The 27,635-nt window shown below is 42.2% G+C and overlaps 1 protein-coding gene and 1 long non-coding RNA gene across 2 annotated transcripts in view; one reads left to right on the top strand and one right to left on the bottom strand.

Annotated features, from left to right (window-relative positions):
* The window catches only part of LPCAT2 (lysophosphatidylcholine acyltransferase 2), a 32,699-nt gene extending 20,398 nt beyond the window's left edge, over nucleotides 1-12,301 (bottom strand). Inside the window, exons 1-5 of the mRNA XM_040615769.1 lie at nucleotides 12,118-12,301; nucleotides 5,933-6,072; nucleotides 4,666-4,883; nucleotides 3,286-3,398; nucleotides 289-349 (exon numbers count right to left, since the gene is read on the bottom strand). Coding sequence (XP_040471703.1) covers nucleotides 289-349; nucleotides 3,286-3,398; nucleotides 4,666-4,883; nucleotides 5,933-6,072; nucleotides 12,118-12,225 — 640 coding nt within the window. The 5' untranslated portion in view covers nucleotides 12,226-12,301. The remainder of the gene's footprint in view (nucleotides 1-288; nucleotides 350-3,285; nucleotides 3,399-4,665; nucleotides 4,884-5,932; nucleotides 6,073-12,117) is intronic.
* LOC121098122 overlaps nucleotides 1-27,635 on the top strand; it is a 426,198-nt gene that overhangs the window by 160,502 nt on the left and 238,061 nt on the right. Inside the window, exon 3 of the long non-coding RNA XR_005831177.1 lies at nucleotides 15,629-15,819. This is a non-coding gene — a long non-coding RNA (uncharacterized LOC121098122). The remainder of the gene's footprint in view (nucleotides 1-15,628; nucleotides 15,820-27,635) is intronic.

Genomic DNA, 27,635 nt, shown 5'->3' with positions numbered 1-27,635 from the left:
GTCAAGTTTCTGGGTAAATAAATTCCATGAAAACTGTACCCAGATAAAACCCAAACAACTAACTGTATACATCACGGGTATTTTGCATCCTACAAAATAGCAAAAATCAGAAAAGTAAACTGCCTAGTATAAAATAGTGGCCTTAGTGCCACTGAAACTTCAGTAATGTAGGACATAACTAAAGTGCTGTTGTGGAGGATGTACCTGCAGAAGTACAGGCCTTACTAGAACTACCACATTAATACTCCATGCATTATTTTCCAACAACCGTGCAAGAAAATCTCTCACCTTGTTTAAATGTGATCAGGCAAGATCGGTTTGTGCAGGTGCCTTCTGGGAAAATCAGTATCTTGGGTTTAAAGAGAGAGAAATACATATACACACACATTTCATAAAAAGATTATACTTCAGCATCAGTTACATACGGGCTGACTTTTTATGCAGGCCCTGTGACATGTTACACTGCATCACAAGAATATCATTACTGTTTCAAAAGGAAATGAACAAATAAGTAAAGGATGCTTGCAGTAATATTAATCTGATCCATCCTGATTTGGAAACAGATGCTTTGCAAGAGAGGAGTTCTGGGGAAAGGCCTTTGTCAGTTCAGAAATATGGTACAAAACACTTCAAGTGTTTCACTTGGAATGTTTAGTGTTGGTAATGATATGAGAATTGTTCCTCTGCTGGCAGCTCCTTATTGAACTGCTGGGTGTATAAACATCAAGAGTCTGGGCTGACATGAAGTGCATAAGGTACTTGAGCGTGTACAGGCACAGATGCCATCAACATGAGTGAGCTCCCAGCTGTGATGAGAAGATCACAGCTTGAGGGGTAGCAGCAAAAGGCAGAGAGAGCATGTGCATGTGATGCAGAGCTCTGAAGGCATTACGCACCACGGCGTAGCCTCGGAACCTGAATGACTCAGAACCACCAAATACCCAGAAGGTTTCTAAATTAGTGTCTGAAAGATACTAGATTAGATGCACAGTGAGCTGCAATGTGACACACTGAATCCAGCCCCCTAAGGAATATACAAGGAAGCTTTGTGTTTCTCAGATCACTATAGGATCATAAGCAGCATTCCAAAACCTCAGCACAAGAACTGGTCTGGAGCAAAAGAGTGCTCAAGGAGTGCTCTCACTTCACTCCAAACAAACAGGTCAAGACTAGATGAAAGATGGCATCATTAGTCACACCCAAGACACGCAGGCTGTTCTAAGGTATGACAGCTGCACATACCTATCTACAGTTAGTCCTCAACTATGCATTCTGTCATCAGGAATTGTTTGCTGGTGCTGTGGACACAAAAATGGGTATGTTTCTGCTTAGCCTATGTCATAAGCCCCAGAAAACCTATTAGTAACTGACCAAAGAGTAAGTAAACATTCCCTCCTTCCCCTTTGTTTTGGTACAAGGTTGGGAAAAGCACTAATCAGAACCTCACGCTATTAATAAGCACAAGTGCTGCCCAGCCTGTTGTGTTTTGGTTTTAGGAGGAGGAAACGGGGAATCCAGCTACTCCTCCTTTTCTATTGTGCTAAGAGAATGCAGCCCAGGCACTCTGAAGAGGATATGACAGACATCACTTTGTGGTCAGGTTTCACAAAAAAAAAAAAAAAGAAAGAAAGAAAGAAAGAAAGAAAAAAACAGTAGGAGGAAGGTGTGGTCCGGGTACAGGACTTGGAATTACCTAGTGACAACCCCAGTTGTACTGCTGACTAAGTCTTGGGAGATTCCCAGATTACTTGACTCTTAATAGACTATTTATGCCATAATACATACCTAGTTGTTATCCCAAGTGCAGTATTGGTGTAGAGCCAATTCCCCTTTCCTCCCCATGCTGATTTCAGCAGAGATTAGGTCTACCAGGGCTTTGCTGGTATCACTTAATCCAGAACAGTTTAACAAATCATAAGCATCAGTGTAGTTTGTAAGCACAGTATTACAAAAAAAAGGCCTTCCTGGCTTTGACATGTGCACATTTTAAATCCTCCGTGTAACTGTCAAATTGAAAAAATAACGAAGGCTCTAAAAATATTTATGGCAGTTTAGAAAAATGCATTTATGATTCAAATTAAGGTAGTCTAAACACTAACTAAAAAGTTTTATGTAAGGTACTTGCTAACTAAAAATGATGCATGAAATGTCTAAATAATGCCATTTCAAAAAAAGAAGCAAGTATAAGTCTTCCCTACTTGAATGTTCTCTGTTTCTAGAGACTATTCAGAATGTAGAGCAGTGCATTCAGTCTAGCAGTCATAGTGATACCTGCTACTGAAGTCTGTATTTTCACTTGCCTCTTTAATTTTCCTCAAGAGCCATTCACTGGAACAAAAGGGAAGGCAAAGTTAACTGTTCTCAGCCATTTAGGAGGTATCCAACTATGACTAAAGAGATCTGGTGACTTTAGCTACTGAACCAGTCACTTCTTTAAGTAAATTAACCCCTAAGAAAAGAAGTCAAGAACTAATTCAAAACACAAAGCATGAGTTTATACAGAAATCTGCACAGGGTATCTTTGGAGAAAGGTCTTGTATTGCCGCCTGTATTTGTCCAGCAGCATGGCAATGACACTGTATTCATAGTATCTGAAGGCAACGTGAGACCAGAGTCAATGCAACAGAAGAAAGCATGGACACACTGCCAAATGAGGTGTCAGTAGGTTCACAGCTGCTCCAGGTCTTTCTTCTTGCAAAGGATGCAGATTTCCATTCCAGCTGTCATAAAAGCAGCAGAGCTGCTGCCTCAATGCTCTTGTCCATCCTAAGCAAGCCCTGCCCCATTAGCTTGTCAGGATGGAAAGCCATCCAAGGCCTAGAAATGCAGCAGCAGCTTCTTGCTGAGGTATGCCCATGGAAAACACTGTGCAGAACCAATAACTATTTCTTCCACATTAAAATCTTTCCACAAGGCAGACCAATCTAAATGTGCAACATGGCTTCTCACACATAAGAATACTGACTCACGTAATATCAATGCAAGTCATCTACTACACTGAAAACACCGTGCTAAGACTGAATAGGGAAATAAGAAAGTCAAGAGCATCTGCATTTGGAACAGCAGTTTGTACTGGCTGGATTTTAACTGACACATTTGTCGCGACAAAACTCTTTCTGGGCACCAGCCTCTTGTCTTCCTTTCCTAACCCAGTGATATACCTGAGAGCTAACTTCTTCTCCGTACATCAACAGAACCCTGTTCAGCCGGGCACTCGTGGCATTGTGATGCACAGTGAATACGGGATATGAATACGTGACAGAAGAGTAGTAATGTATTTATTACCTGTGGCCACTGGCCTCTTGATAATGCCCGCTTAGTTATCTCAGCGACTGTATTCTTCCGTGAATCAGGGTCTTGACGAGAAACTGCTACAGGCTGAAGGGAACTTAAAATTGCTGTGGAAGAGATAAAAAAATTTATTTGTCTTATACTAGTGCTTAGAAAACACAAGGGTTCAAGGCTCTCTTGTAGCAAAACCTTGTTATTACACTAGGAGACAGACTGCACAGCTTTTAGACTACATAGATAACAGTAGTGTTGTTACTGTTCTCACTTTGCAAAATGGGAAGTAAGACACAGATGTACATGCACTGGCAGCTGAGGAGCTTTACAGTAGATATAAACATGCCAAATTCACCCAAACACATTCTACTAATATTGCGGTTGCTTTTCACTGAGCATTTGCACATAATTCTGACGAAAAGACCTGACTGGGACTCTGCTCATGGGTCACACTCTGACCTAACTCAAGCAGACTGCAACCAACAAGTAGTCTGAGCCTATGCTAAGAAGTAAAATGTCCCTTTCCAGTTACAAAGCATGCACAGCTTCTGTGGAAATTACAGAAACCTCCCCACCTCATTTAATCAGAAGTCTACATCGGAATGTGTGGACCTATTAAGATGTAATGAGAAACCTGTGGAAGAATTATTTTTGGTGCTTTTAAGAGAAGATCAATATATTATCAGTTTATTTCCTACAAAGACATTTTTCTATGTTGCCTACTGAGTTTAGTTTGGGGTTATTGTACAGCCAGCAGAAAGTCTACAGCTGATTCTAGCAATAATGCAAATGGAGATTCTTTTTGTGCCAAAAGGAGAAGAAAATAAATGCATGAGTCATCTGATCTTTTCCATTTTCTGCATTTCCTTTTTGAGTAACTTCTCTTTCATTCTTTCCTGGTTTGACTTCCATTAAAAAAAAAAAATCCGTAAGAGTGCCTGTAAGTTTAAGCTTATAAATATGTTTTTTCCAGACTACTGTAGTTTGGGTATGTTCTGAAATAACCTTCACTAACCTGGGTTCTGCATTTGTGGGCCACACTGCTGAAAGACAGCAGTTGAACAGATTTATCAAGCTACCTACTGGGAGAACTTTAAGAGAAAGCTTCTAGCCTGAGCAGTTACAAAACATGCTTTCAGTATGAAGTAAATTTAAAGTGATATTATATTTAATATCTGAAAAGAAATAGCATACTTTTAGACATTTTGACCAGTTCAGAAAGATAACTTGTTACAGGGATTTCACTGAAAACGATCTGTCAATATCTTTGGAACCTAAGGATTTAAAAAAGTCTGCCCCCACATCACTTTCAGAGATAAGGTTTTTGTTCTCATGTCAAATTGCTGGCTTCTAATATTTTATTTTTTCATAAATACTTACTGCCAAATACCGGAGTTGACAGGTTCTCTGCTCTAGACACTACCGATGGCATTCCAGTTAGCGCAGTAATAATGGCATCAAAAAAGCTTGAATGAGGAGCTGCAACAAAGATTGGGGCTTCCAGCAGATTTGCTACTTTCCCTTTTACTTTAACTTGGAAACCCATTACGAAGAACAAGGTACGAGTCAGGCATGAGAGAGCTGTCTGGATCATCCCCCTTGTAAACAGAAACACAAAAATATCACCCATTTTACAGTTAGTATTTCTTTTGTACTTGAGAAGAAAAGCCCATAAAATACTTCCCAGATCTCATCAGCACTGGGGCCAGGCACAGGGTAGCAATACTACTCACTAAAGGGGAAGAAGCAGAAGTAGGGAAGGGGGGGTACACCACCTTTTCATGTTGAAACCAGATTATAATTTTAGCGATAAGGCAAAGTACAGCACCTCGCTAAACTCTCCTCCCAGGTATGCCATTTCTCCTGCCGTATTTTATAGCATTGCAGCATAACACTATTGCAAGGGGAGGGCAAGTAATGAGCAGATTCGGTGTCCTTTTTGTAAGAACTTCCGTAACTGATATTGTTCTTTTACTATCAGTTTTAAACAAGATTAAATGACAGTGTTCCCTTACTGGGACATGTGCCCTTCATGGGACTCTCCGTAATCTCTCAGCCTCGTTAGAACTCACTTCCCGCGTCTCCTCCTCCCGCATGCAGCTGCAGTGCATCGCAGCTAGAAGGGAACTTCATTACTCTGAGGTCAGAAGCTGAGCAACTGAAACCCAGAACCCACAGAGGCAGCTATAAAATACTCCTTCAAGGGCAACATAGCTAAAAGAGGAGCTGTCAAAGCTAATTTTGTTACGAATTACAGCATACCAGGAATGACAAAGGCTACACAGAAACTCAGCTTATATAACATTTACCAAATACTTTTCTCAATTAGTTTCTTTTCTCAAATATCGCTATCAGTGTTATTACTGAAGTAATTCCTGAATTACAAATAGTCTGTAAAGATTTTAATACAGATTTGTTTTAGCCTCAACACAATTGAAAACATACTTACTTGAAAAGCTCCACTACTGTTGTAAAATACACTCATCAAAAAGTTGCTTCACCTAAATGGGTAAAACTAAGATTTGACTGAGGATTCCTTGTTAATCAAAAGAAGGAAAGGGAAGGGGCAGGGGCAGCTTTAGACCCTGGCTTTGTGTTATTAAAAAAAAAATAATAAAAAAATCCACAAGTATTGGTCACTTTTTACCTTCTCCATCCTTTTAGCGGCACAGATCCTTTTCCAGGGTGACGGAAAGTTGCAATTGATGCAAACAACCATGCTAGCAGTACAATAAATGCAATGCATATGGCACGGAGGGGTAGCAAAATAATCCCCTGAAGAACAATCTGGAAACACAGAGAGGGAAAATCTTAAGAAATGGTATCGGCAGGAATGACACTGATATCCATGTAGTTCCATTATATGGACTTTCAAATGCTAACATTACTGCTATGTGATTTAGCAAGAAAAGCATTAATGATTCCAGTGTTCGCATGGGAAGTCAGTCATTCACAGCGTTTTGTTTTCACTTTTGGGTTCCCATTTCAGGTAGAACTGGCACATCTGAGTATTGGAGTTTGTGGCTTCGATGTTGTTAGACAGAGGTGTTAAACGGAGTAGCTGCCTTTAGTTTACACCTACTTGCAGCACACAGCCAGTTCAGATGAGTCTGCCCAGGTGATACCCGTCTCCACTACGGAGCCTTCTGTCACTAGCTGTCTGTCTAGAAGCCAAGTGGAATTGTTAAGATGACTAAAATACACTCTTGCCCTTTCACAATGACAAATCTTGTGTTGAGTCACACTATTGCTGCAAGTGATCCTCACTACTACTGCTTGGAGTAGTGCACTGGCAACACAACTTCCTTTCCCCTCGCTGGGACTTAAGCAAAATGGACCTGTGGTTTAAAGCAAAGGTTCAGACTTTACAGTGCTGTTGAGGCTGCTTGGCTCATTGCCTTTGGAAGTGGTTTGCTCACCACCCGCTGTAAACGTACAGCAGAACCCTTATGATTATGGAGATTAACTTGTTGCCTCCTGTTTGAAGCATCTTGGATATTAAGCTCTGTGTGCTAGGACCTCCTTGAATTTTTCAGAATAAACTGAGAAAGCTTAGTTCCCTTTCCTTCCCGCAATCAGGAAATTGTTAGTAACTTGCTTTAACTAGTAAACAAAATAAGCTATTGAGAGAGTTCTGCTATGGTCATAGACGACCAGGCTAGATAGCAAAACCAGCATAAAACAGATCCAAGCCCATTCACCACTTCTTCAGTTAGTTATTCATGTGTGTTTGTAAGGGGAGAGGAGGGAAGGAGAAACACGTAACGCGCCCTGGTTGTAAATAATCCTCAAAAATCATCCCCAGCCATGCCTAAGCAATTTTCAGTTTGCATTTTTTGGTGCACGGCTCCAGCGAAGAGGTGTACCTGCACCAGATTGTTAACAGGCAGCTGTGGGGCAGGGCAGGGAAGGAAGAAACCACCCTAGTAAATTAGGTTAGAAACTATATCCTGAAGGTTGGCCTTTGTGGTGCAATACAGCGCTGCGCAGACTGAGCAAGCACGGGTTATGGGAGGAAGGTGAGCTGTGTCAGAATGCGGAAGTCAGAGCACAGCATTCCTGGTAAACTAGTAAACGGTTCAATTCCTTTTGGCACCTAATCCAGCTCAGCTACCACTCACTGATGAGGATCAGCTCTGTGCACACAGAACTATACACACCCAAGCAGAATTGTGAGAAGTTATTTTCTTTTAATTTTATTTGGGCTATGTTTCTAAAAATCCGTCAAAACCTACAGAAGAGTGCATCGCTGGCCACAAGACTGACAGCTCCACCGGTTCAGAAGGATGGTAGAAGTTACTGAAGTAGAGTTATGCTAGTTTAGCTGATGCTTGTGAGCGTATGTTTCTTATGCTTTACTATCTTTTAAGAAAATCTACAACAACAGTGTTCCTCTCTCAAAATTAGCCTTTTTATTCAGCAAGGCTTTTAATAAATAATTTAAAAAATATTTTTTATTAAATAAAAAAAATTAAAAATTAAAAAAAATATTTAAAAATAAATAAATAATTTAAAAAGATTTTACAGAATAGGCTGCAACTTGCATACTTGAATTATGATTATTAAACACCACAGTGGATTTTAATTTACCTCTTTCCTTTAAGAAGGAACAGGTGTGTGTAGTACATTTGGAATATAAGCATCTTTGAGTATCATTTATTCAGTTCTTCAATATAGTAAGTTGGTTCTAATTTTCCTTTCATCAACACAATCTTTTCCCATGCCACCAAATTCCTTCCATCTTCACATAACGTCCTTTTACTGTTCTCTTGTCAATAGCGAGGAGAGGCTCTGGCCTCTGGCTCTAAACCCTGTGATACTGACAAGGATTAACAGGAATTGCGAGCCTTCAGGACTCTGTTCTGTGTTACAAAAGGCACAGTGACAACAGACCAAACATGACAGTGAACACACGGTGTAAATTAGTATAAGCACGAGGCGCAGTCGCATGGTGTTGATACTTATGTTCTGTAAGCGCTGCCGTATGTTTCCAGGAGAGAGCTGAACATTCAGGTATGATTATTTCCTTCTTTTATATAAAATTTGTATGTAACTAGCTATGGAATTTTAACCTTAACTTCATGGACAGCAGGAAAAGCACTGCTCTGGATCACAGAAAAGCATTTAGTAGCTGGGTATGAGAGATCTGGACTTGGAGATCTATCGCTGCCACTTTCTTTGGTGCCAGTCATGGCAAATCTGAAAAAGTCAGCAAGTTAAACCAAAGATGCCTCCTTGGTTGTCTCACAAAATCATCTGTCTCTCTTTTTTCTCCATATGCATCCTCTTGTGCTATGATCTATAGTCCCAGTTCAACATTTCAGCTGCATTCAGTTATCCAGAATGGGCAACATAAGCACAAATCTGTGTTTTGACTTAAAATAACTTCTTTCTTTATGAAAAAACCTCTATATATGCACTGACCTACAATGGAAAATAAGGGATGCAATAGTAAAAGGAAAACAATCTCTTCCTCAAAACTTTAATAAATTCATTAATCTATTTTAGGCAGATGCGCAGGTGGTACTGATTTGCTGATGCAAGCTGTTGGCTTTCTAGGTCACTGTGTAATGAGGCAGAGTTGATTTCTGCTCCATCAGCTGCAGAGTAGGGTAAGAAAAGGACACAAAAGAGAAAGGTCAAGGCATGCCAGAGAAGAAAAAGTATAGGAGAAAAACATACAGAAGAAAATGCAGGTTTAAAGTTTAGTAACTGCTAAGTAGGATCAGAGCCGCTCTAGCTTCTGTATACAGTAATCCTGAAGATAGAATTATTCTGAGTCATCCAAAGAACCTTTTCCCGTATTTGGAACCCCCTGCATACTTTCTACTTCCCGTATCTGCAACAACTGCATAGCAGGTCACTGCAGAGTTGCAGACACCTGCAGTAGTCCTTGCAGTCCAGGTCACACTCCCACAGCTGACTGACCCGTCAGAAACTGGGGATGGGGAAAAGCAGATCTACCAGAAAGCCACAGAATTCAGTTTGAAATTTTGTTCAACTTCGGCTACTGACGAGTTACCTAGGAAGCAGCAGAAGAGCAGGCTGGGTATCAGGATGAAGCCCAACTCCTACTGAACTCCTCTGACATCCGAAAACGCAATCATGCCTAGCAAGGCAGGGTCTTCCGTGGGCACCCAGAGTACATCACACCTCTGCCAGGCAGTCTAGCTACTTGCTTCCAAGTACAAGGTTTAAAATTACTCTTTTAGAGTGCTGGTTGTGCCCTTACGTAGTTCACCATTACATAAATCCACTGAGCATCTCTTCTGAATTAAGTGCAATCTAGCAATGACTTAACTAGTATTTGCGCTCTACAGTTGCAGGTCAGAAGTTAGGAGTGCATCTGAGCAATCAGGATGAACAGAATTAAAATCAAAAAAACTCCCAACAATGAATTGCAGCCAGCTTCAGTCAGAGGATGGAAACCAAAAGTATTTGAACAACTGTTTTAAAATCTTGTTTGGCACATGCAGATGGTTAGCACAGAACAATTGATCCTTGTTTTGCACATTCTAAAGGACAAAAATCTCCTTGGCTGGTAAACGATTAGCAATACAAGGACTGGTAAAAAACTGTAGAATCTTCTCACTCCGCTATTCATTCTGGCTACGCTCTGTTTTTGTATCTGAAGCTGAATGGAAATGCAAACAGATAGCCTGTCTCACTTTCAAGCCCCATTCATCAAGGGACAGCAACCTTTACATTCAAGGAGCTCACCACCATAGGAAAACCCAGCTTTCCCAAGCTTCTCCAAGAGCTTTGGGCTCTTAGAGAGAGTTTTGAAATTTTGTGTTTTAATTAGAGTATGTTAAAGGAATAGTATAGAACAGGGGGAATATAACAAAATGATCCTTTAACGTGCAAGAATGGAGATACACTACGTTTGATTTAAATGGAAAGCAAAGGGACACTTCTCTTTTTTGAGGTTTATAGTAACACTCTCTGGTAAGGCTTTTATTCCCAGCTGGTCCGATACGCAGTGCTGGGCAAGAGAGGAGCAGACATTTACAAGACAAAGCAGACAGTAGGAAGTATCCTAGTCTCTATGACATACAGACATAAAAAGAACAGAAAGGACCAACAAGCAATACAAAAAGGTTGTGTCTTTCTGCTTCAAAATTGTGTGACTACTGCAGTTTTGCTTCATAGCTCACTAGGATCGGGCCCTGAGCCAGCCGGGTGCATTGTAGAGTTACATGTGGAGTGTATCTTGCTTTAAGACACACCATGTTTTGCATCCCTTCCTCCTGAAGGAAAAAAAAAAAAGTAGGATATATTTATTATAGCTACAATAGTAACTGTAGCTTAAAACTGCAAGCTTTTGAAAATTGTCTGTGCATCCTCTAGAAAGAGCAGCCAGTACAGAAAGCTGTCCATTTCTGGAACTTCATTAAGAAACTGGTTTCTTTACCTGGGGGGTTCATGCCTACAGCTACTGATTCAGATGTATTTGAAATGCGTTTCAGGCTGCTAGTAAAACACAGGGGATAAAAGGATTTGAAATTGTTTTCCAGGTTTCTCACATTTCCTCCACCCAGCTACCTTCAGGGCAAACACTGTTTATAACTTGAGGAAGGGCTATATGAAACAAAATATTTAGTTGCACATCAGCCTCAGATATTTTTAACAATCGGCAGAAAATGCTGCAGGTTCACCTACACACTGACATCCTCATTGTCCTTACTGAGATGTCACTTCATACTTGGTTCATCAGCTCAATTTTTAAAGAGAATGGTTTTAAAACTTAGAGACCAGAAATACTGTTTGCTCTCTTAAAAGTACCCTGTAAGTCCTGTATGTGCTTGTACAGCTGTACTGGAGCAGCATTCAGCTCAGAAGCCTAATTCAGTTCAACCCACTGACACCAGTCCATAACCTGGTGAAACTGGGGATACCTTTTCTGTTGTCCACGCTGCAACAGGGAACCAAGAGATTAAACCCCCATGCCCACCCCAGGCTTAAAATCAGCCTAAAGTGAGTTAAGCATCTGAAACAGGATTACTGTAAAAAGTTTTTTTCTTTTTTAGCTTAGCATATCAGAGAGAAGTTATCATCGTTTTCACTCTAGAGCCGAGGCATCTGACATGATGGATACACGGACTTGATTCAAGCAGGATGCAAAGTGGAGTGGAACAGGACTCCTGTTCCCTCTATCGTGCAAACCTTTTCAAAAGCTTGCTGCAAATCTTGCATTAGAAGTTTAAGTTTGAAGTCAGTAAGAAGCCTAGCAAGCATGCGGTTTGTGCACTCTGAGGAGCGATGGGTTGAAGAACTTCATTTCAAAAAACTGTGACTTTTTCACGCTGAACACCACCTGCATCTTTGCGTTCACCGTTTACATAACCTATTAATTTTCCTCTCTCTTATCTCTAGACTAGATCAGGAAGCGGGCTACGCGCACTTGGGGAGGAAGGATTCTTCCTAGGTGCCTTTTCCCTGGAAAAGCCAGGCGCTGCACACGTTTGACTGGGCTCTGCGTTGCCGCTGCCCCTGCGCGCCGGCTGTAAGCGCGGTGCTGCGGCGGGGCCGGCCTGGCAGCCCGCGGCGGGCGGCAATTTCGAACGGCGTTTGGTCACACGGCCGCCGTCTCCCACGGGAACGGGGCCCCCGCTGACACCCCCGCCCCCCGCAGCGGTGCCAGCCCCCTGGTTCGGAGCGGCGCAAGCGACGCCGGTGCAGCCCCGCGGGAAGCAGGCGGCTCCCGGCGCAGCAGCGCTGAGGGTGCCCCCCCGCGCCGCCTCGGCCCCGCCGCACCGCTGCGCATCGCAGCACCGGGCAGCCCCGCTGGGCCGGCCCCGGGCCCTCGCACGGCCGCGCCGCCAGCCTTACCCGCAGCTTGTCCCCGGCGCTCAGGCGCCCCGGGTGGACGAAGGGGTTGCGGACGGTGGGCGGGCGGAAGGAGTGCTGCCTGGGCAGCGGCAGCACCCGCGGCGCCATGCTCCGCTGCGCGCCGCCGCCCCGGGCGATTGCGCATGAGCTGCCGGCGGAGCCCGCGGCACCTCGGCCCGGCCCGGCGCGGCCCGGCCGGCCCTGCCCACCGCGGGGAGCCCCGCCTCGGGGCAGGCCCCTGGGGGCTGCGGGCCCGCCGGCCCGGCCCCGCCGCCGCGGGTCGCCCGGGGAGACGGCGCCGGGGCGGGCGCAGCCCGGGGGAGAGCCGGGGTCGGCCCGCTGCCGTGTCAGGCAGCCCCGGGGCCCCGGCCGCCCGCTCTGCCCCCGCGGCTGCTGCGCTGACCGCAGCCGCGTACGGCTCCCACGGGCACCGCAGCGCCGGCCGCCGGGGGGGTGCTGGCCCTGGGCTACTGGGATGGTGCTGGGGTCCCGGGGTGGTGCTGGGGTGCTGAGGTGGTGCTGGCCATGGGGTACCGCAGCCGCCTTGTTGGCAGGCACCGAGTTCTCAGGACCAACGTGGTCTGTTACCCGAGAGAGAAAAGCGGCAAACACCACAGCTGAAGTCGATTTTAGGAGAAGGATGTGTTTCCACCCCTGCAGAAGGCTGATACGGAGATACCGGTCTTGAGTCGGTGAGGTGTAGAGATCCACTGCAGCGTTCTGTACGCGGGGCTGGCGTGGGATCTCTTCCCACAGGATGCGGCAGGAGGTGCCCCGCAGGGCCAGCCGCAGCTCGGGCAGGTAGCCCACGGGCTGCTCAGGCTGGGGTGTGCTGTAAAGCACCCCGTGCTCCTGTGCCTCCGCCAGACAGGTGCCTTCCGACACAAATGCCACCACTGCTGCAAGGTTTCTGCCTGACCGTGTGTAGGAAACGTGCTTGTCGGTTCTCGTGGCAATGTGCTACAGCAGTAGGGGTGAGCCAGGGTCTGCACAGAGAGCACTTGCTGGCTGGTAGGCTCTTACATGCCATTAGTACAGACACTTTGTTTTGTTTTGGTGCTTTTCCCTTTCTGCTAGCTTTCCTGCACACCCAAATACTGGTACTTCTTAACACAACATCAATCTCTATGTTGCTGGCCTGTTCGTGTTGCTCTAACAAAAATAATTATGAATGTCTCATAGTTCAGTCCCCAGTTTGACGTGACTGCTGCCACAAAGATATCATTAGAATTAATAAAATTTAATTATTCTCAAATTATTATTTGTGTTTTGTAACTGCAGGTGCTTAAGTAGTAATCATAATGTTATATTAGGGCTAACTGAAGCCCGTCTATAATGGAAGCTTGATGAGTGTAGGATTTCCCTTGGCTGGTTTCCAGGGTCTCCCTGTGGTTGCCAGTCCTTGCAACCAGCACTGGGCTCTGAAAAACCCGAGAGCTGCGTACAAACCAGCTCAGCGCAACTGTCAAAGTAAGGCTGGGGGGAACTCCAGAGGAGAGGGCCCAGTTCTACCTCTATCATTCTTGACAGATAATTGTACAAGCTCTTCTTAAAACCATGACTTCCCTGGCTGATCCATTCCAGCACTTCTCTGATAATATCTTGAAATTATTATTTTTTTAATCTGAGTGTAGTCTTTGTCATTGCAACTTCTGTCCATTCTCTGTGGATGCAAGAATTGTTCACTTTCCTCTTTGCAGCTACTTTTTGCACACCTGTGTAGTGCTATGGTTTTCACAAGCTTTCAGTAGACTAAGCAATGTAGTATTTTTTTGTAGTAGGTTTTCTTTCCCAGGTCATCAGTTTCTAGATATCTGAGCATTCTTAATGCCTTCCTCTGGTCTTTCTCCTGTAAGTTCACACCTTTTTGGAAAGTACCCAGACTGGAAATACTACTCCCTAGGAGGGCTGACCAGTGCTACCGAGTGGGTGGGAAGGATTAGTTGGTGTCTAACACGTAATACTTGTATATCCCTATAGAGTGTCTAGTTTTATGTCATTAGCCTGACCCCGTGACTCACACTGTGATACACACTACAGAGTTCTAAGAAACACTGCATTTGTCCTTATAGTGATAGTGATCTTACCTCTAGAACTGGGAAATACTAAAACATCTGGCTTTGTAGATGTGGTTTTTTGTTATGTAGAAGAATGTTTCTGGTGACTTGTATATTTGTTAAAAACAATTATATTGATTAAAAATATTTTACTCTTCTAAGGCTGATTAGCTGTAGCAACATCAAAAAGGCTTAACATCACAGACACCAAAATACAAACACAGTGTGAAAAAAAATTGTAAACACATGAGAAGGTGCAATCATATGTAATTCTTTGGCTAAATTGGTGTCAGCGTCTCTTTTGAATAACAATGCCTTTTTAGTTTGTGAATCTATGGTAAAATGAATCTTTGTCAATGGTCCAGTAACGTAAAACACCATGAAGCTTTTGTGAAACTGATACTTGGAATCACCTCAATATCTTTTCTTTCACCAGAAGGTGCATATGGTGCTAGAGTTGGGCATTGAGGGAACAGTACCATTAGCTTGCTACTGATTATTTTGCTAGGTTGAAGCTACAGCTTCAGTTCCATAGATCACTGGGAGGATGTATGCTTTCCCTGAAGAGCTTTACCCTACATTGTCTTGATTCTGCCTAGAAACTGTAAGAAAAGTGGCTCTGGAGCAGGTGTAGCTTCCGTATACCATCCAAGTGAATCATATTAGTGCTACGTGAAAACCCAGTAAGCATTTCCATGGTGTAAAACAGGGATTTTTCTCTCATATAAACAAAGCTTTTTAAAAGTCTTTGGAGCTTTACAGTTTTTAATATAAATTGTGTGTACAGTTTAAATTGGACTAAGATCTTCACCTCATCATAGCTGTCTTTGGGACAGTTTAGTTTCTCTTCCTGGCATTTGTAAAAATATATTCCAACAGATCTTCTTATCATAAAGATTTTAATAAAGCTATAGTAATTTCAAAGTAATTCAAGTATATATTAATTCTATAAAATGTAGTGTAGACAAAATCATATACTGCAGAATATTAAATCCTTGCAAACATTTTTTAAAAAAAATCTTCTGTCAGTAATTCCTGATCTGAATCAGAAGCTACAAGAAGTTGCCCTTTTTTATTATTTCCCTATTTAATTACTCCAATTAAGACTGTTGTCTTACCTTTATAAAACATGCTCACAAAGGCATTTTTTAATACAGAAATTGAAAACCTGCTTTGTGTTTGAATTGCTCCCCGCTTGCATGTGACAAGAAGCCGCCATCTCCTGGCCACAGTCGCGTACCACTGCTGCTCGGAAAGGGCAGCATCTAACTGTTCGTAAGAGAAACAGCCACCTTTCCTCAAGGACTACCAACAAAACTTCATGCGAAGTACCATGCTGATTTTCCTGTTTCTTTCTGCGATATTAAATGTGAACTACTTGGGCAAACCGGGTATGAGAACAGAAGTAGATTGCCAATGTGTTTCCATTGTCAATTTGACTTCTTTCTTCCCAGACCATGGTCCCCCAACGCCAGTTCAGCCTCTGCTTGCCCCCTGGCCCAATGCTGACTAACGCTTTGCAAGAGGCCATCTGGATGCAGCTGCCAGCATGCTCTCTCCAGGGACCAGTGCAGCTGAAAAGTGTAACGCGAGTCACATCAAGTTTGTCTTTCTCCACCTGGGACAGTCTTACAGCATTATCCCGGTAAGCCATATATCCTCAAAGGTTTTTGTGCTTTGGCCGTGCAACATACAATCTTCGTGTCACGCTACGTAAATGGTACCGTGGCAGGCTGCCACAGGTATTTTGAACTAAAAAATCAGAAATATTTTCAATATTTGTATTTCAGAATCAGAAAGGCATTGTGTGAGGCTTCGAGGTGATACAGGCTTAGCACTAAGCAGTGTGAACATACTTGTCTCCTTGATGAATTCTACAGGGATAAGCGTGGCCTGTTGTGCAGGTGGTATCAGCTGCAGTAGTAGACAAAATACTTTCTGTACTGAAGAGGGAATAGAATCACCCTGTACTGTTTCAAGATTTGTGCTGATAAAGGACAAATTAAATGGCAGACCTTGGGGGAAAAAAAAAGATCTGATTATAGATGGTAACAGAAACAAGCATTACTTAACAGTCTTTAGAATATCTTTTCAGCTTTAAGTAAAAAATGCCATCCATGGGAATGTTCAACGGGCTGGATAACACATGGAGTAATTCATTAGGGATACATCAATCAATTTCAGTCTCCTGGGAATCTAGCTCTACGTATCCCTCAGTAGAATTTATTGTTCTAGTGTGATTTCAAGTAAGAAAAGCAGTTCTGAGCTGTTCATTTCCCAGTGCTCAGGTACTTGTGGACTGGAGGATGTGCTGACTGGCATACGTGTATCCATCCAAGCAGGCACACACACACGCACGCATGTATACACAAACCCAGACAGGTGCGCAGATACATGTATCTTGGAGTTTTTATTTAATGTTAATTAGAACTGAGACACCCCTAAAGCTAAGCTTTCTCCTGAGTATTCCTAGATGTTTCCGCTTACAGAAATTCCTTTCTCTGCCTTTCCCTTCTTCCCTAAATGCTAGACTTTCTGTGCTACTGTTACAACCTTTTTATTGGTGCACATAGGGCTCACCCAGTGTTTGCTTGCTAAGTTTCCATTGGAGAGTTGCTTCTAGCTGTTTTCATCCCAGGGAAGCTGGTGTCCCCAGTCTGTTGAGTGTGAGAATCCAGACCATAGGTACAGGTAAAATAGTCTCAGACTATGCCCTAGGATGCTGCACCAAAGAGAGGAACCTCATGCTAAGAGCTCCCTGAAGCTTATTCTGCTGAATTCCTTGCTCTTTGTGCTGCTTGATGGACAGAAGGTGAGTAAAATCAGAGGCAAGAACCTAGTCACTTCAGTTGGCAAGTCATACCTGGTAGTGACTCCGCAAAGGGAGGCACTTAAGTAAACGCTTAGCTTGCGTGTTGTTGGTCCCAGTGGGGTACGTAGGACTTGTGTTAGATTTTTGGTCCTAGACAGGCAGATAGATTGCTGAGCTAGCTCTGTTACCAAATTAGGAGAAAGCAGCATTGGGTCTTGCTGATGCTGAGTGAAAATAAAGGTAGTATTATCTCAGGGAATCCATTGGGTATGTCCCCTTGGAGAATCCTCCTTCCTCACCTGAGCTGGCTGCAGAACTGGACAACTTGACAAGAATTTTTCTTCTGTTTCTCTGGGTAAGGAAAGCTCTAGACTGATGATGGGGGATCTCCAACTCCCAGTGCTCCCAAACTGGCACCTTCCCTGATTATTGAATTCACTTGAAAACAAAAGAAAAAAGTAGATTTACAAGAAGAAGAGAGACTCCAGTGATTTGTGTGAGAACAAGATATAAAATTAACTGGGTTTTTTTTCCCTTTGAACTGAACCCAGGAGCCTCAGTAAAGTTTACCCTATTTAAAGCATTAATTAGGGAGCTGACTGTACATAAAGATAAAACAGAACTCTTAAAGAAGTCTCCAGGGACTCCAAAAAACCCAGTTTTGTCTACATGAGGCAAAAGAATTTTAATTAGAAGCAACTGAATTGAAGTGAACTGATATGAGCAACAAAAAGAGAATTTATCCCACAATGTATTCAGGGAACATAATTGAATGTTCATTAGCTAAGAGTTATATACTGACTGTTAATGAGCAGAAATGAATATGTATTATTTCTTATTAAGCTGGAAATGTATGGAACTAATTGCATTTAAATATAGTAGCTATAAAGCTGTGTTTATTAAGAGTCACTACTAAGAACAGGAAAGACATAGGTGAATTTGTATTCTTTACTGCAGTATCATTTTAAATATTTATTATGCTAAGTGGTATTAATACATAGCTTTTCTTGGAAATGGTTGTTATGTTGTGCTAGTAGGACTGGGTGATGCCTTCATTTGGATAGGATTTATGCTTTGTTTATTATAAATTAGAGAAAGCAGCATAACCAAGACAGAAGCTGTTGGATTACTGTTGGTACTTCTTGCTTCTCATAATGAGGGTCCTCTGGCATTCATGATCCAATGGCACTTGGCTTCTTGATACTATGGCTTGATAATAATTATCTCAGGAGAGAGTTTTGGCAAGATTTCTTTGTTGGAGAGGTACAGGAGAAAGCCATCTTGTTACTAGATGTGGCAACAGAAGAACAGAATTCGTTTGTATTACGCGGTGGGTGTGCTGTGTGTGCACCCAGGAAGGGTCCGTGCCTGCCGGGGAAAGCCTACCATTATGGGATAGACTGAGCCTGAGAGGAAGCTGGCAGGGACAGTGGCCACTGTGTCTTATGAGGGGACACCGAGAAGCGTGTGGGAGTAAGCAATCACGGGTTTGTTTAGGTTGGAACGGTTCTCTTAAGAACATTTAGTCCAGCCCCCCCCCAGATGTAGCCAAAGGTGCGTGAAGGGGGGCAAAGCAGAGGGCAGGGATGACATCGCTGCCAGCAAGGCGTGGAATGGAAACGCTGGTGCCCAGCAGCTGGGGCTGGCCCTTGCTCCCTCTCATCGTCAGGGTTCTGCGAGATGAGGGGTGGTGGCTTTGCCTGAACGTTTTATGGCATTTACGATGATTTCAGTGGTCTCTTGCGAAGAGAGAGGGACAGTAGAAGGAGAGTTAGAAGGAAAGGAGCAGCAATACCCTGAGCGGGTGCAGAGCAGCAGAGGAGAAAGCAATGCCACGAAGAGGCATTTCTAGTTCCACTGATGGCTTCTCAGCGTTGAGTTAGCCTGGAGCGGCTGTGGAGTGCTGGACCAAGACACACCTAGTCTTGACTCTGGGAGCTGCATGAGGGCCTGCAAACAAAATTGGAATTAGACCCACGATTATTCATTGCAGCTGAAAGGCCACCTCTTTTCCTGCATGGCAAAAATAGCTGTTTTCATCCTCCTGCTCTCTTTGAAATTAGAGGATATTTTGGGACTGCAATCAGGGAGGGTTTGCACACCTTTGAGCTAGTCTCTGACATTTGACATCAGTGCTCTAGGCAGTGATTTTGTGAAATTTAAATTGCTGTCTTCCTACTTAAATGGAAAAAAAACCCTTGTTTGCTCTGATTTGAATTTGAATTATTTTTAATTTTGCCGTTTATCCTTTTCTGACAAAATTCTCACAGATTATTACAGTAACCATCGGTTCTTCCTTTAGTAATCCAAATGTATGTTTATTAATTGTGCAGATAGATATATTTTTACTACAGGATTCTTCAGTAGCAGTAAGAACTTGTGTGTTCATTTTTGGAAAGAGTGCAACTTTTTTTCCTGTTCACAAGAGGGCGATAAATCCCCAGTCATCTTTATGCAGCCTCTATACTAAGTGATCAGTGCATTACTGCAAAATGTCAGAAAAAGCAGCTTGCTGTCAGATAACTATATATATATATATATACACACACACACACACTGATCTGTATAAAATATTGTGACTCCTTTTGTTTTATGGGAAGTTTAGGCTAGGCTCTGTTCATTTCGTGCCACTGTAGAACCTATTGTCAATAGAAACTAGATGTGGAAAAGTTATTTATAATATTCCCTCCCACTACAAGTGCAAGTGTTTTCTTCATGGTACACTTATAAGTATTAAATTCAGATGAATGTCAAATGCCTCAAATAATGCAATTTTCAGCGTAGTCTTCGGGAGAATTTCCCATAGCCTAAAGGTTGTTTTGTATGCTTATTTCTTCCTCATAGTGAAACTGTTTCTTTGGTAATCAGAATTTTCCATTTCTTAAATTGAATCCTTTCCTTCAATTTAAGTATCTCTTCTCTTGAACCTCCTCTTTAAATGCAATGTTTTTTCATCTAAATACACAGACTAAAACTTTAAGCATTTTTGTGGTGATAATATCAGTATGGGAAGCTGCCATTACCACTGCGATTTCTCTATTTGTGTAGACAATTTTATAATTCATTAGTACAGCATTGTATTTTAAAATATTTAGATTTATTCACTTTCACTTGCATTGTCTCTCTTAAATAGTTTCTGTTTTACATTGAATAGTAAGAATAATTTCAGGACTTTTACATGGAATAAGGGAAAGAAAAAAGAACGACTGGTTCAGTATACTAAATTATTTTATGTCTCTGTTGATGTTACCTGATCTTATTCCAGCTCCTGTGTTTAAAGGAGCTGGATTCCTTCCAGCTCAAAAGTTCCATGACCCAGCCCATGCAATTTTTAAGCTGTCAGAACAAATTCTTAACAATTTACACTATAGTATGGCCTCTGAAGAATGTTTTCACTCTGTGTCTTAATATGCAAAATAAATAAATGCCCAAAGTCTCTTGCAACGCGCTGAGGCAGTTGCTCAAGGTGTTAGTACAGCGCCCAGTTGAGTTTAAGAGCCTCAAATGATGTGACTTCCAATATATCCCTTAAATAGTAAGACAAGTCCGTAACTCTTGAGGCTCTTTCTACAATCGGAATGGAGTTCTGCAGCTGGCTCAGATAGCTGAGACAAAAACACCTTTATATTGTCTTTCAACAACCTCAGAGGTCTTTGGCGCAGAGATTCAGTCTTGCCTGGCCCCTTGCCCAGTCTCTGATTGCCTCAGGCCCGTGGTGGGAGGGAGCTGTTAGAAAGCAGAGATACCCTTAGCTTATTTGTTTTGATATTATCTTGCCTGTAACAACCTTCACAATTCACCTCCACCCTCTCCTCACCACTGATGTCTGCAGGGGCTGCACCAGCGCAAGGGCAGGGCTGCTGTGGGCATAGCACCACTTCTGTGCTACTGGGATGCAAACAGGAGCGTGACTGGGCAGCAAGCGGAGTGTGGAAGAGATGCAGTTTGGAGTTTTGGGGTGAAAAGCTTTATCTTGCTTACTCTGTTGAAGTGTAATTAGAGTCCACCCCATTCCTGCCCTCATCCCCAGGCAAGGTCGCTGGCCTCTTCACTGGGTTTTCTGAACTCCAAAGGCTTTAATGGGTTACTTGCCCCAGTCAGTGGTTCCGAGGTTGGGAGCTCCACTTTAAACAAAAACTCCTTCACAGAGATTCTCTCGGTACAGTCAGGCATTTTGGCTATTTTAGTTAAGACCAAAATTATATAACAAACCCATATGACTCTGCCTGCTGGTTTACCATCAGCTTTCCTCCGGACAGCGGCAGAGATCTGTGTGCTTTATTAATGTCTCCACACGGATTTGGGAGATGCAGCCCCAGTTCTGCTGTGCATCTGAGGGTATGAAAGTCTTAATAGGGAAAATTTGGTTGCAAATATGATATGCCTCACAGTAATGCATAACTCATGTGTTTCCAGCTAAGGAAAAGAAACCCTTCTTACCACAACTATGCACCTCCAGAACTCCATCCATATGTCAGAAAGATACTAGAGTCATATTTTTGTCATGTTATTTAATGCTTTAAGTACACCACAATAGTAGGAGAGCAAGTATGCAGACAGGCCAATTCTTTGTGTATATTTGTAAGAAATAAAGCAAAATTGAGAGCAAAAAAGCAAGAACTAGCAAAGCATTTCCAACCAACTCATTAACTGTGACTCAGCTTAGGTATCTGAGGAAATTAAGACATCGGTAACTATAATGAAGGGGGGAAAAGAAGGCACACAATAAACCTTTTTTATCTAGCAACTGTAGAAAGACGTCTTCCCACTTTAGATGTGTTTGTTGAAGTCTGTAGTCTTCTTACAGTGGGTAGGATGAGAAAATCATCGAAAACATGCTTTAGTAACAGAAAGCTGAAGATCCGGTGGTATCGCTGACTGAACAAAAACAGCAGGAGGCCCAGGCTGCAGCATGGGTTGTGTCAAACCGTGATGTTCATTCTGCCTTGTGTGTTCATGTACGTCATGGACATGACCAGAGATTGTCCGTTCTGTAGCATTCACAGAAAGCTGCTTTGCACAAACAAGTTTCTGGATGCCTGCTGAAGTCCTGACACTGAAACCATCCTAATGCCATTAATAAGAGAGGTGTGACTGCAAGATTGTAAGGAAAGCAGCAAAATACAGGTGTGTGAGCTCAGTTAACACTAATGTCACCTGCCCTGAACCACACTGTCTTTTTAAATGCTGCAGGTGTGTTGCTGATGGTGAGGAAGCTAGGTAATTTAAGGCAAGACCAGGTACTTATGCTGTTTGGCAGTCAGGAGCCATGAAGATCTTAGCAGTGTCTCTTCTACGCAGGTACTAACAAATAAGGTTGGTATGACATAGGTACCAGCCTAGAATTTTGCTATGAAGTATATAGCTGAGATATATTGTGAGCGTTGGAGTGCAGCTTAAAAGAAGTATTTTTTTAGAGGAAAAAGGCAAGAAGAGTGGAAATGACAACAGCCTTGCAAAAAAAGGAGTGAATGCTAGTGAAAAGGTTTAATATAACTTGGTAGTTTTCAGGGACCTGCTGCCAGTTGTGCATTAATAATAAAGATTCTGCTTCTTCAGCTGGCTGTAGCCAAAGTTAGTGAGAAGCCACAAGGCAGGGGTTGCTCTGAGGAAGAGCATGCAAGTAACCGGGAAGTTTCAGATGCCGATTACAGGTGCTTTGCCCAAGCGTTGGAACTCCTTCTTTCAAAGAAGGTTTGAGTCTGGAAATGAGCTTTAGGGTTAGAAACGCTGCCTAAGCTCTACCCAGCTGGCTTGGAGAAGCTTTTGGACGCTGATATGTGAGGCAAGTTCAACAAACTGGGATTGGGCCTTGAACAGTAAAACAATATCCTCTTTTTCTTCTGTGGAATTAGATCACAGATGCGGATGTTAACAAAGGATTATGGAGCTGTAGCTCAATTCTCATAAAGAGAAATGGTGATTAGTTACAGAGACTTGTGAGCTTACTGCTTCCCAGCAGCAGAGGGGCAGGGACCCGCAGGGGCCCGGGTGCTGGAATATCACTCATGCTTCACTGGACAAATAACAGCAACTCTGTGCTGGTTTTCCAGTCTGTAGTATGATGCAGTTATCTTACTGAGGGATTGAAAGGCATAATCAATTGTAAAACGCATTGAAACAGAAAGTGCTATCTCAGTGCAAAGTGGTTTTATCTACTGCTGCACACCCAAAGGATTTAATTTTGAGGTGGAGACACATTTCTTAAAGCCTGTGATTTGTACTGAAACAATTGGAAATAATGAAGCCTTGGGTTAGTGTTGTTGGAACCTTGTTCCTGTTGAGGTTGGTGGCAATTCCGTCGCTGATTTCAGCAGGAAGAGGATCAGGCTGCTTTATCAGGAAGCATTAGGGAAATACAAGAGATTCTAAAGCTAAGGATCTGGGATTTTTGAAAAGCTAAATTATGTTGTGCCAGTCCTCACCCTGGTAGTCCAATGGTTTAATATAGACCTTTTGTGTCAACTAATTACTCAGGGATGTGTTAACTTGAAATATTAAGGAAACTGCTAGCTTTTTTGCTGTCTACAAAAAAACCCCACAAACATTCAGAATAAAGAACATCTGAATAGCCTAGGCAGAAAGCGAACGTAAGATAACGTGTGTTCATTGAACAAAAGAAGGTAATTTGAAAGGATATGTGCCATTAAAATGGGTCATATGATCCGTGATAGAAGTTACAAATAAATGCAGTGCACCACTGTTGTGGAAATTGAAAGTAACAGTCGATGGGGAGAAACCAGTAGAAAGAAAGATAGACAGAAAAAAAACCTCCACAAAAACAAACCAAAGAAGGCCTTGTGGAGATTTGTGGAGATTTACCCCAACTTAAATCAAGTTTAGAATGTATTGATATTTGGGAGATGTCTCTGACAGTTATGAAGTCAAAGAAGAAGTATGGCTTTTGCTCTGAAGAATTTCAGAGTGTATAGATCTGCTAACAATTTATATATCAAAGCAGTCACCAAATGGGCTGGAGAGGCAGAGCAACAAATCATTTCCAGAAGTTGCCATTATCAGGATTTAAAAGTAATGTTAATCTCAGTGTTGCTACAAAAATGAATATCAATGTCAGTATTTTAAATAAAATCTGATTTTGATTTTGGTATGGGGGCTTAGAACTCCCTGGAATTGGTCTTGGTAAACTGTTCTATAACCACATCAGCTGGAGTCTTTCGACATATAAATTACAGAAATCTGGAAAGTTTTCTAAACTATATGTATGGTCTTGTTAAATCACAGTGCAGTGTTTCATCTGACCATTGAAGACCCGTGTAGTAAGTAGAGCTAACAGAGAGGTGCACAGGTGACTTTCTTATTAAAAATCAGACTATCCCTCATTTATTTCGGATGTTTTTCTAAAGGATTGATGCTTCCAGATGATTTTATGCCTTTGCATTCATTTCTTATTTTGGAAAGGAAGATCTTTTAATAATGTTTAGCATCAACCTCTCCCACCCCTTCAATTTGCTGCTCTGGTAAAAGTGCTGTTCCTCTGCAAAAGCTCATAACGTGCTATATGAAATGTCAAGAATGATAAAGCAAAACAAAGAACCTCGAAAGGGAAATGTGCTGCCATGAATATCTGAAATGTACTGAACCACTGCTTTATTATACTTAAATTTCAATAAACACTTCTCTTAAGAGCTTGTGTTTCAGTAGGCAGGGAGATGGTTCTCTATGTAAATAACACTGTTTACCTTTTCTTTAAAAACTGTATTCTCACCACGGTGGTAAATCCTACAAGAAAGCTAAAACATAGTTAGGCTGTGAGATGTGGAATAAAATCTCGGAAACCTCTCTCTGTGCTTGCTGGATTGCTATGTGTGGCCATAAAGCAAGAATGCCTTAGAGAACTAATTTTCACAATGTTTTTGCGTCCGTTCTGGTTTTGAAAATAAGAAAGGAGGAAGCCAAAACCCTCAAAAGAGTGCTAATAAGCTCATTTTGCGTCTTCCTTATTTTATGTCTTGCTCCAGTTTTTATAGTTTCACTCTTAGCAGATATGGTATAGCACAAGATTTATTTCTAAGTGCTTATCGCTCCTTAGTAGAAAGCATTTATGTTTTTCCATAAGAACTCTTTCTAGTCACCTCTTCCTTGATAGCGTTTTTATCCACTTACTTTACCCTGAAGTGTCACTTAGAACGCTTCTCAGAGGTTGGCAAAGGTTAGTGTAACCATTAATGCATTAAAGTTGGATGCTGGAGGTGTTAATGCTTTGCTGCCAGTCTTGTTTTAGTGCTAGCTGTCTCTGGTGTCAAAGAACTTCATTTCCTAAACGCCAGGCCAGCGTTGCCCTTGTCTGAAGGCTTCCTCAGTAACTCTACTAACTCTCCCAGTCACTACTTTCAGTTTCCCAAGAAATCAGGCTTAGAGCCTTGAAAGTCTGAAAATGTTTCTGTAATTGATTTTACAAATATTTGCAAATATAACTGGTTTTTTTCTTGGTGGTCATTTCAAGACGTGTCATTTGCATCTTTTGAGGGCCAATTTAGCAGCAAGCGGGAAGACAAATACTCGAATAATATTTTCAGAATGAAAGGCAAGGCCCCCACTGCAGTTTTATAGTCTGCTTCATAGCATCAGAGAGCTTTTGTGTAATTCCTTAGGTGAGACAACTGTTACCTGTCATGCAGAGCTTGCTTTTTCTCCTCCTTTGTTCCAAAGAGGAACATTGTAAGGGAGTAGTAGCTCCTGTAATAATATTGCTGCCTGTGTTACATTAAGTGCTGTGGCGATGGCTTAGTTTTGCATGGACTAGAAAAAGGCTAGAGCTGCAAGGTTCTTAAGTCTGCTGGTGGTTTATTTGGTGAGTTTGGATCGGTTCTCACGCTGGTTTAGATGTGGCTAAAACTGGCAATCACAATGCTTGTCCACGAAGGCAAAGTTGCTTGCTTTTGCACAGGCAGACACATCTCCCTTGGAGACGATGTCATAGAAGAAAGTAGTTTAATGAAGGAAGAATGGAAACACTGGAGAATACTCCAGGATTGTGTTTTTTTTTCAGATTTCATCTTCCTATTCTCTGTCTCAAAGTAAACATTCCGTCTTTGCATGAATAAGTTGAATTGTGTGTTGAGGCCTCTGAATACGCTTGAGTAGCTTAAGATGAAGAGGCTACGTCATAGCATGGTTGAGCACAAAGTTGTGGCTGAGTTGACGTGCTTCTGAGGGGAGAATACACATGTTTAAGGAACCTCAAGATGAAAGGCCAGGGATTTTAGCACGCAGAGTTGTGCAACAGTGGTCCAGCTGGGACTTCATTAAAGAGAAGGAACAATGTAAAGCATTACTGTGTCCTGTGACAGTGGTCTAATCAAATGTCACTGAGCAGCTCCTTGGTACAGCATGGGTTGAAGTCTTACTGAAATAAAGAAAAAGCTAATTGCTATTTTTGGCTGCACTGTTGCGTGCTGGGTTGGTTGCCTTGTCCATTTGGGAATGTCTTATGTAGTAAGCTAGAACACAGTGCTGCAGGTGCAGAAGTTCTGACCATGTTTTCTCAAGAGAAGTCCAATAAATCATTGTGCCATTTCTATCAATAACTCCAAATGCTGAGTGCTCTGGCCTTGTCTTTCTGAAAGGGAGGCTATATTCTGTTGTTCCTATGCATTTTGTAAAGGCAGTCAGGACACCTGCTAGATTTCTCAGTGCTGTTGGATTGAAAAGCTCCTGGCTTTTGGGCTAGCACTAGCAGTCTGCCACTAGCTGCCCATGATTGCACCAAAATTAAGAAGCTCCATAATTATGAGGAGTGTAGTCATGCTTCCTTCTGCCCTGCCCTGCCTGTTGCTCGCCATGCAAGTCTTCGAGGCGGAGGGATTAGCAGATGCCTGTGGTTGCTCCGCCATTCGTCAGAGAAGGTGCTGGTCTGGATCTGGTACCTGTTCCCATAGCAGCTCAGACTGCCCAGCTCCACAGCAAACTCCCCAGTTCCCAGAACTGCCCCAGGGATTAATTAGTTCATGTTTATAATGTGCTTTGATGTAGAAAGTGTTGTTATTATTACTTAAAACTCTTGAACTACTCCTTGGTATAGAGATGCGAGGCTAATAGGTTTTAATTACAAAAAATACGTATGCTGAGAAACACAATCCCGTTGTCTGAATTCCAGTGAGTTTTTCTGTGTGGTTTCCTCTTGCCATCCAGTTGACTTTTAAGAACATGTGATTTAATTTTTTTTTTATTATTGTTTAAAATGGGGGTTGCCTGATGTTAAAATATTTAGATTTATTCTGATTTTATTTTTAATAGCATACAGAGCTGCTTTGATTGAAAATATTTATACTGATGAAACACATGCCAGTAGGCTCTATTTGTATTTGTGCTCAGCTCTTCAGGAAACTGTTTGTCTGTCTATGTCGCTTGGCTATAATGCACTTAATGAAAACAGTGTTTTGTTGTTTTTTAGAGTAAATCTGGAGTAGAGAATTTGGAAAGAAAATGCTGCTGACTTCCCAAATACTTATAAGAAAAAGAAGTGTAAATCAATTTGTGTAACTGTATTATTCCTCATTCATTGTATTGCTTTGCGTCAGAAGCCTTGGAAAGGTTAGAAGTAGGTTTTGCTGTGGGCAATTGGTGTAACTGATAAAATGAGCATGGATTCATATGGAGTAATTGACAGTCCATCTGTATTAAAGTTA

Source organism: Falco naumanni, chromosome 15 (genome assembly GCF_017639655.2).
Source record: "Falco naumanni isolate bFalNau1 chromosome 15, bFalNau1.pat, whole genome shotgun sequence".
Lineage (NCBI taxonomy): Eukaryota > Metazoa > Chordata > Aves > Falconiformes > Falconidae > Falco > Falco naumanni.
This window is presented reverse-complemented; position numbering and strand designations above follow the sequence as displayed.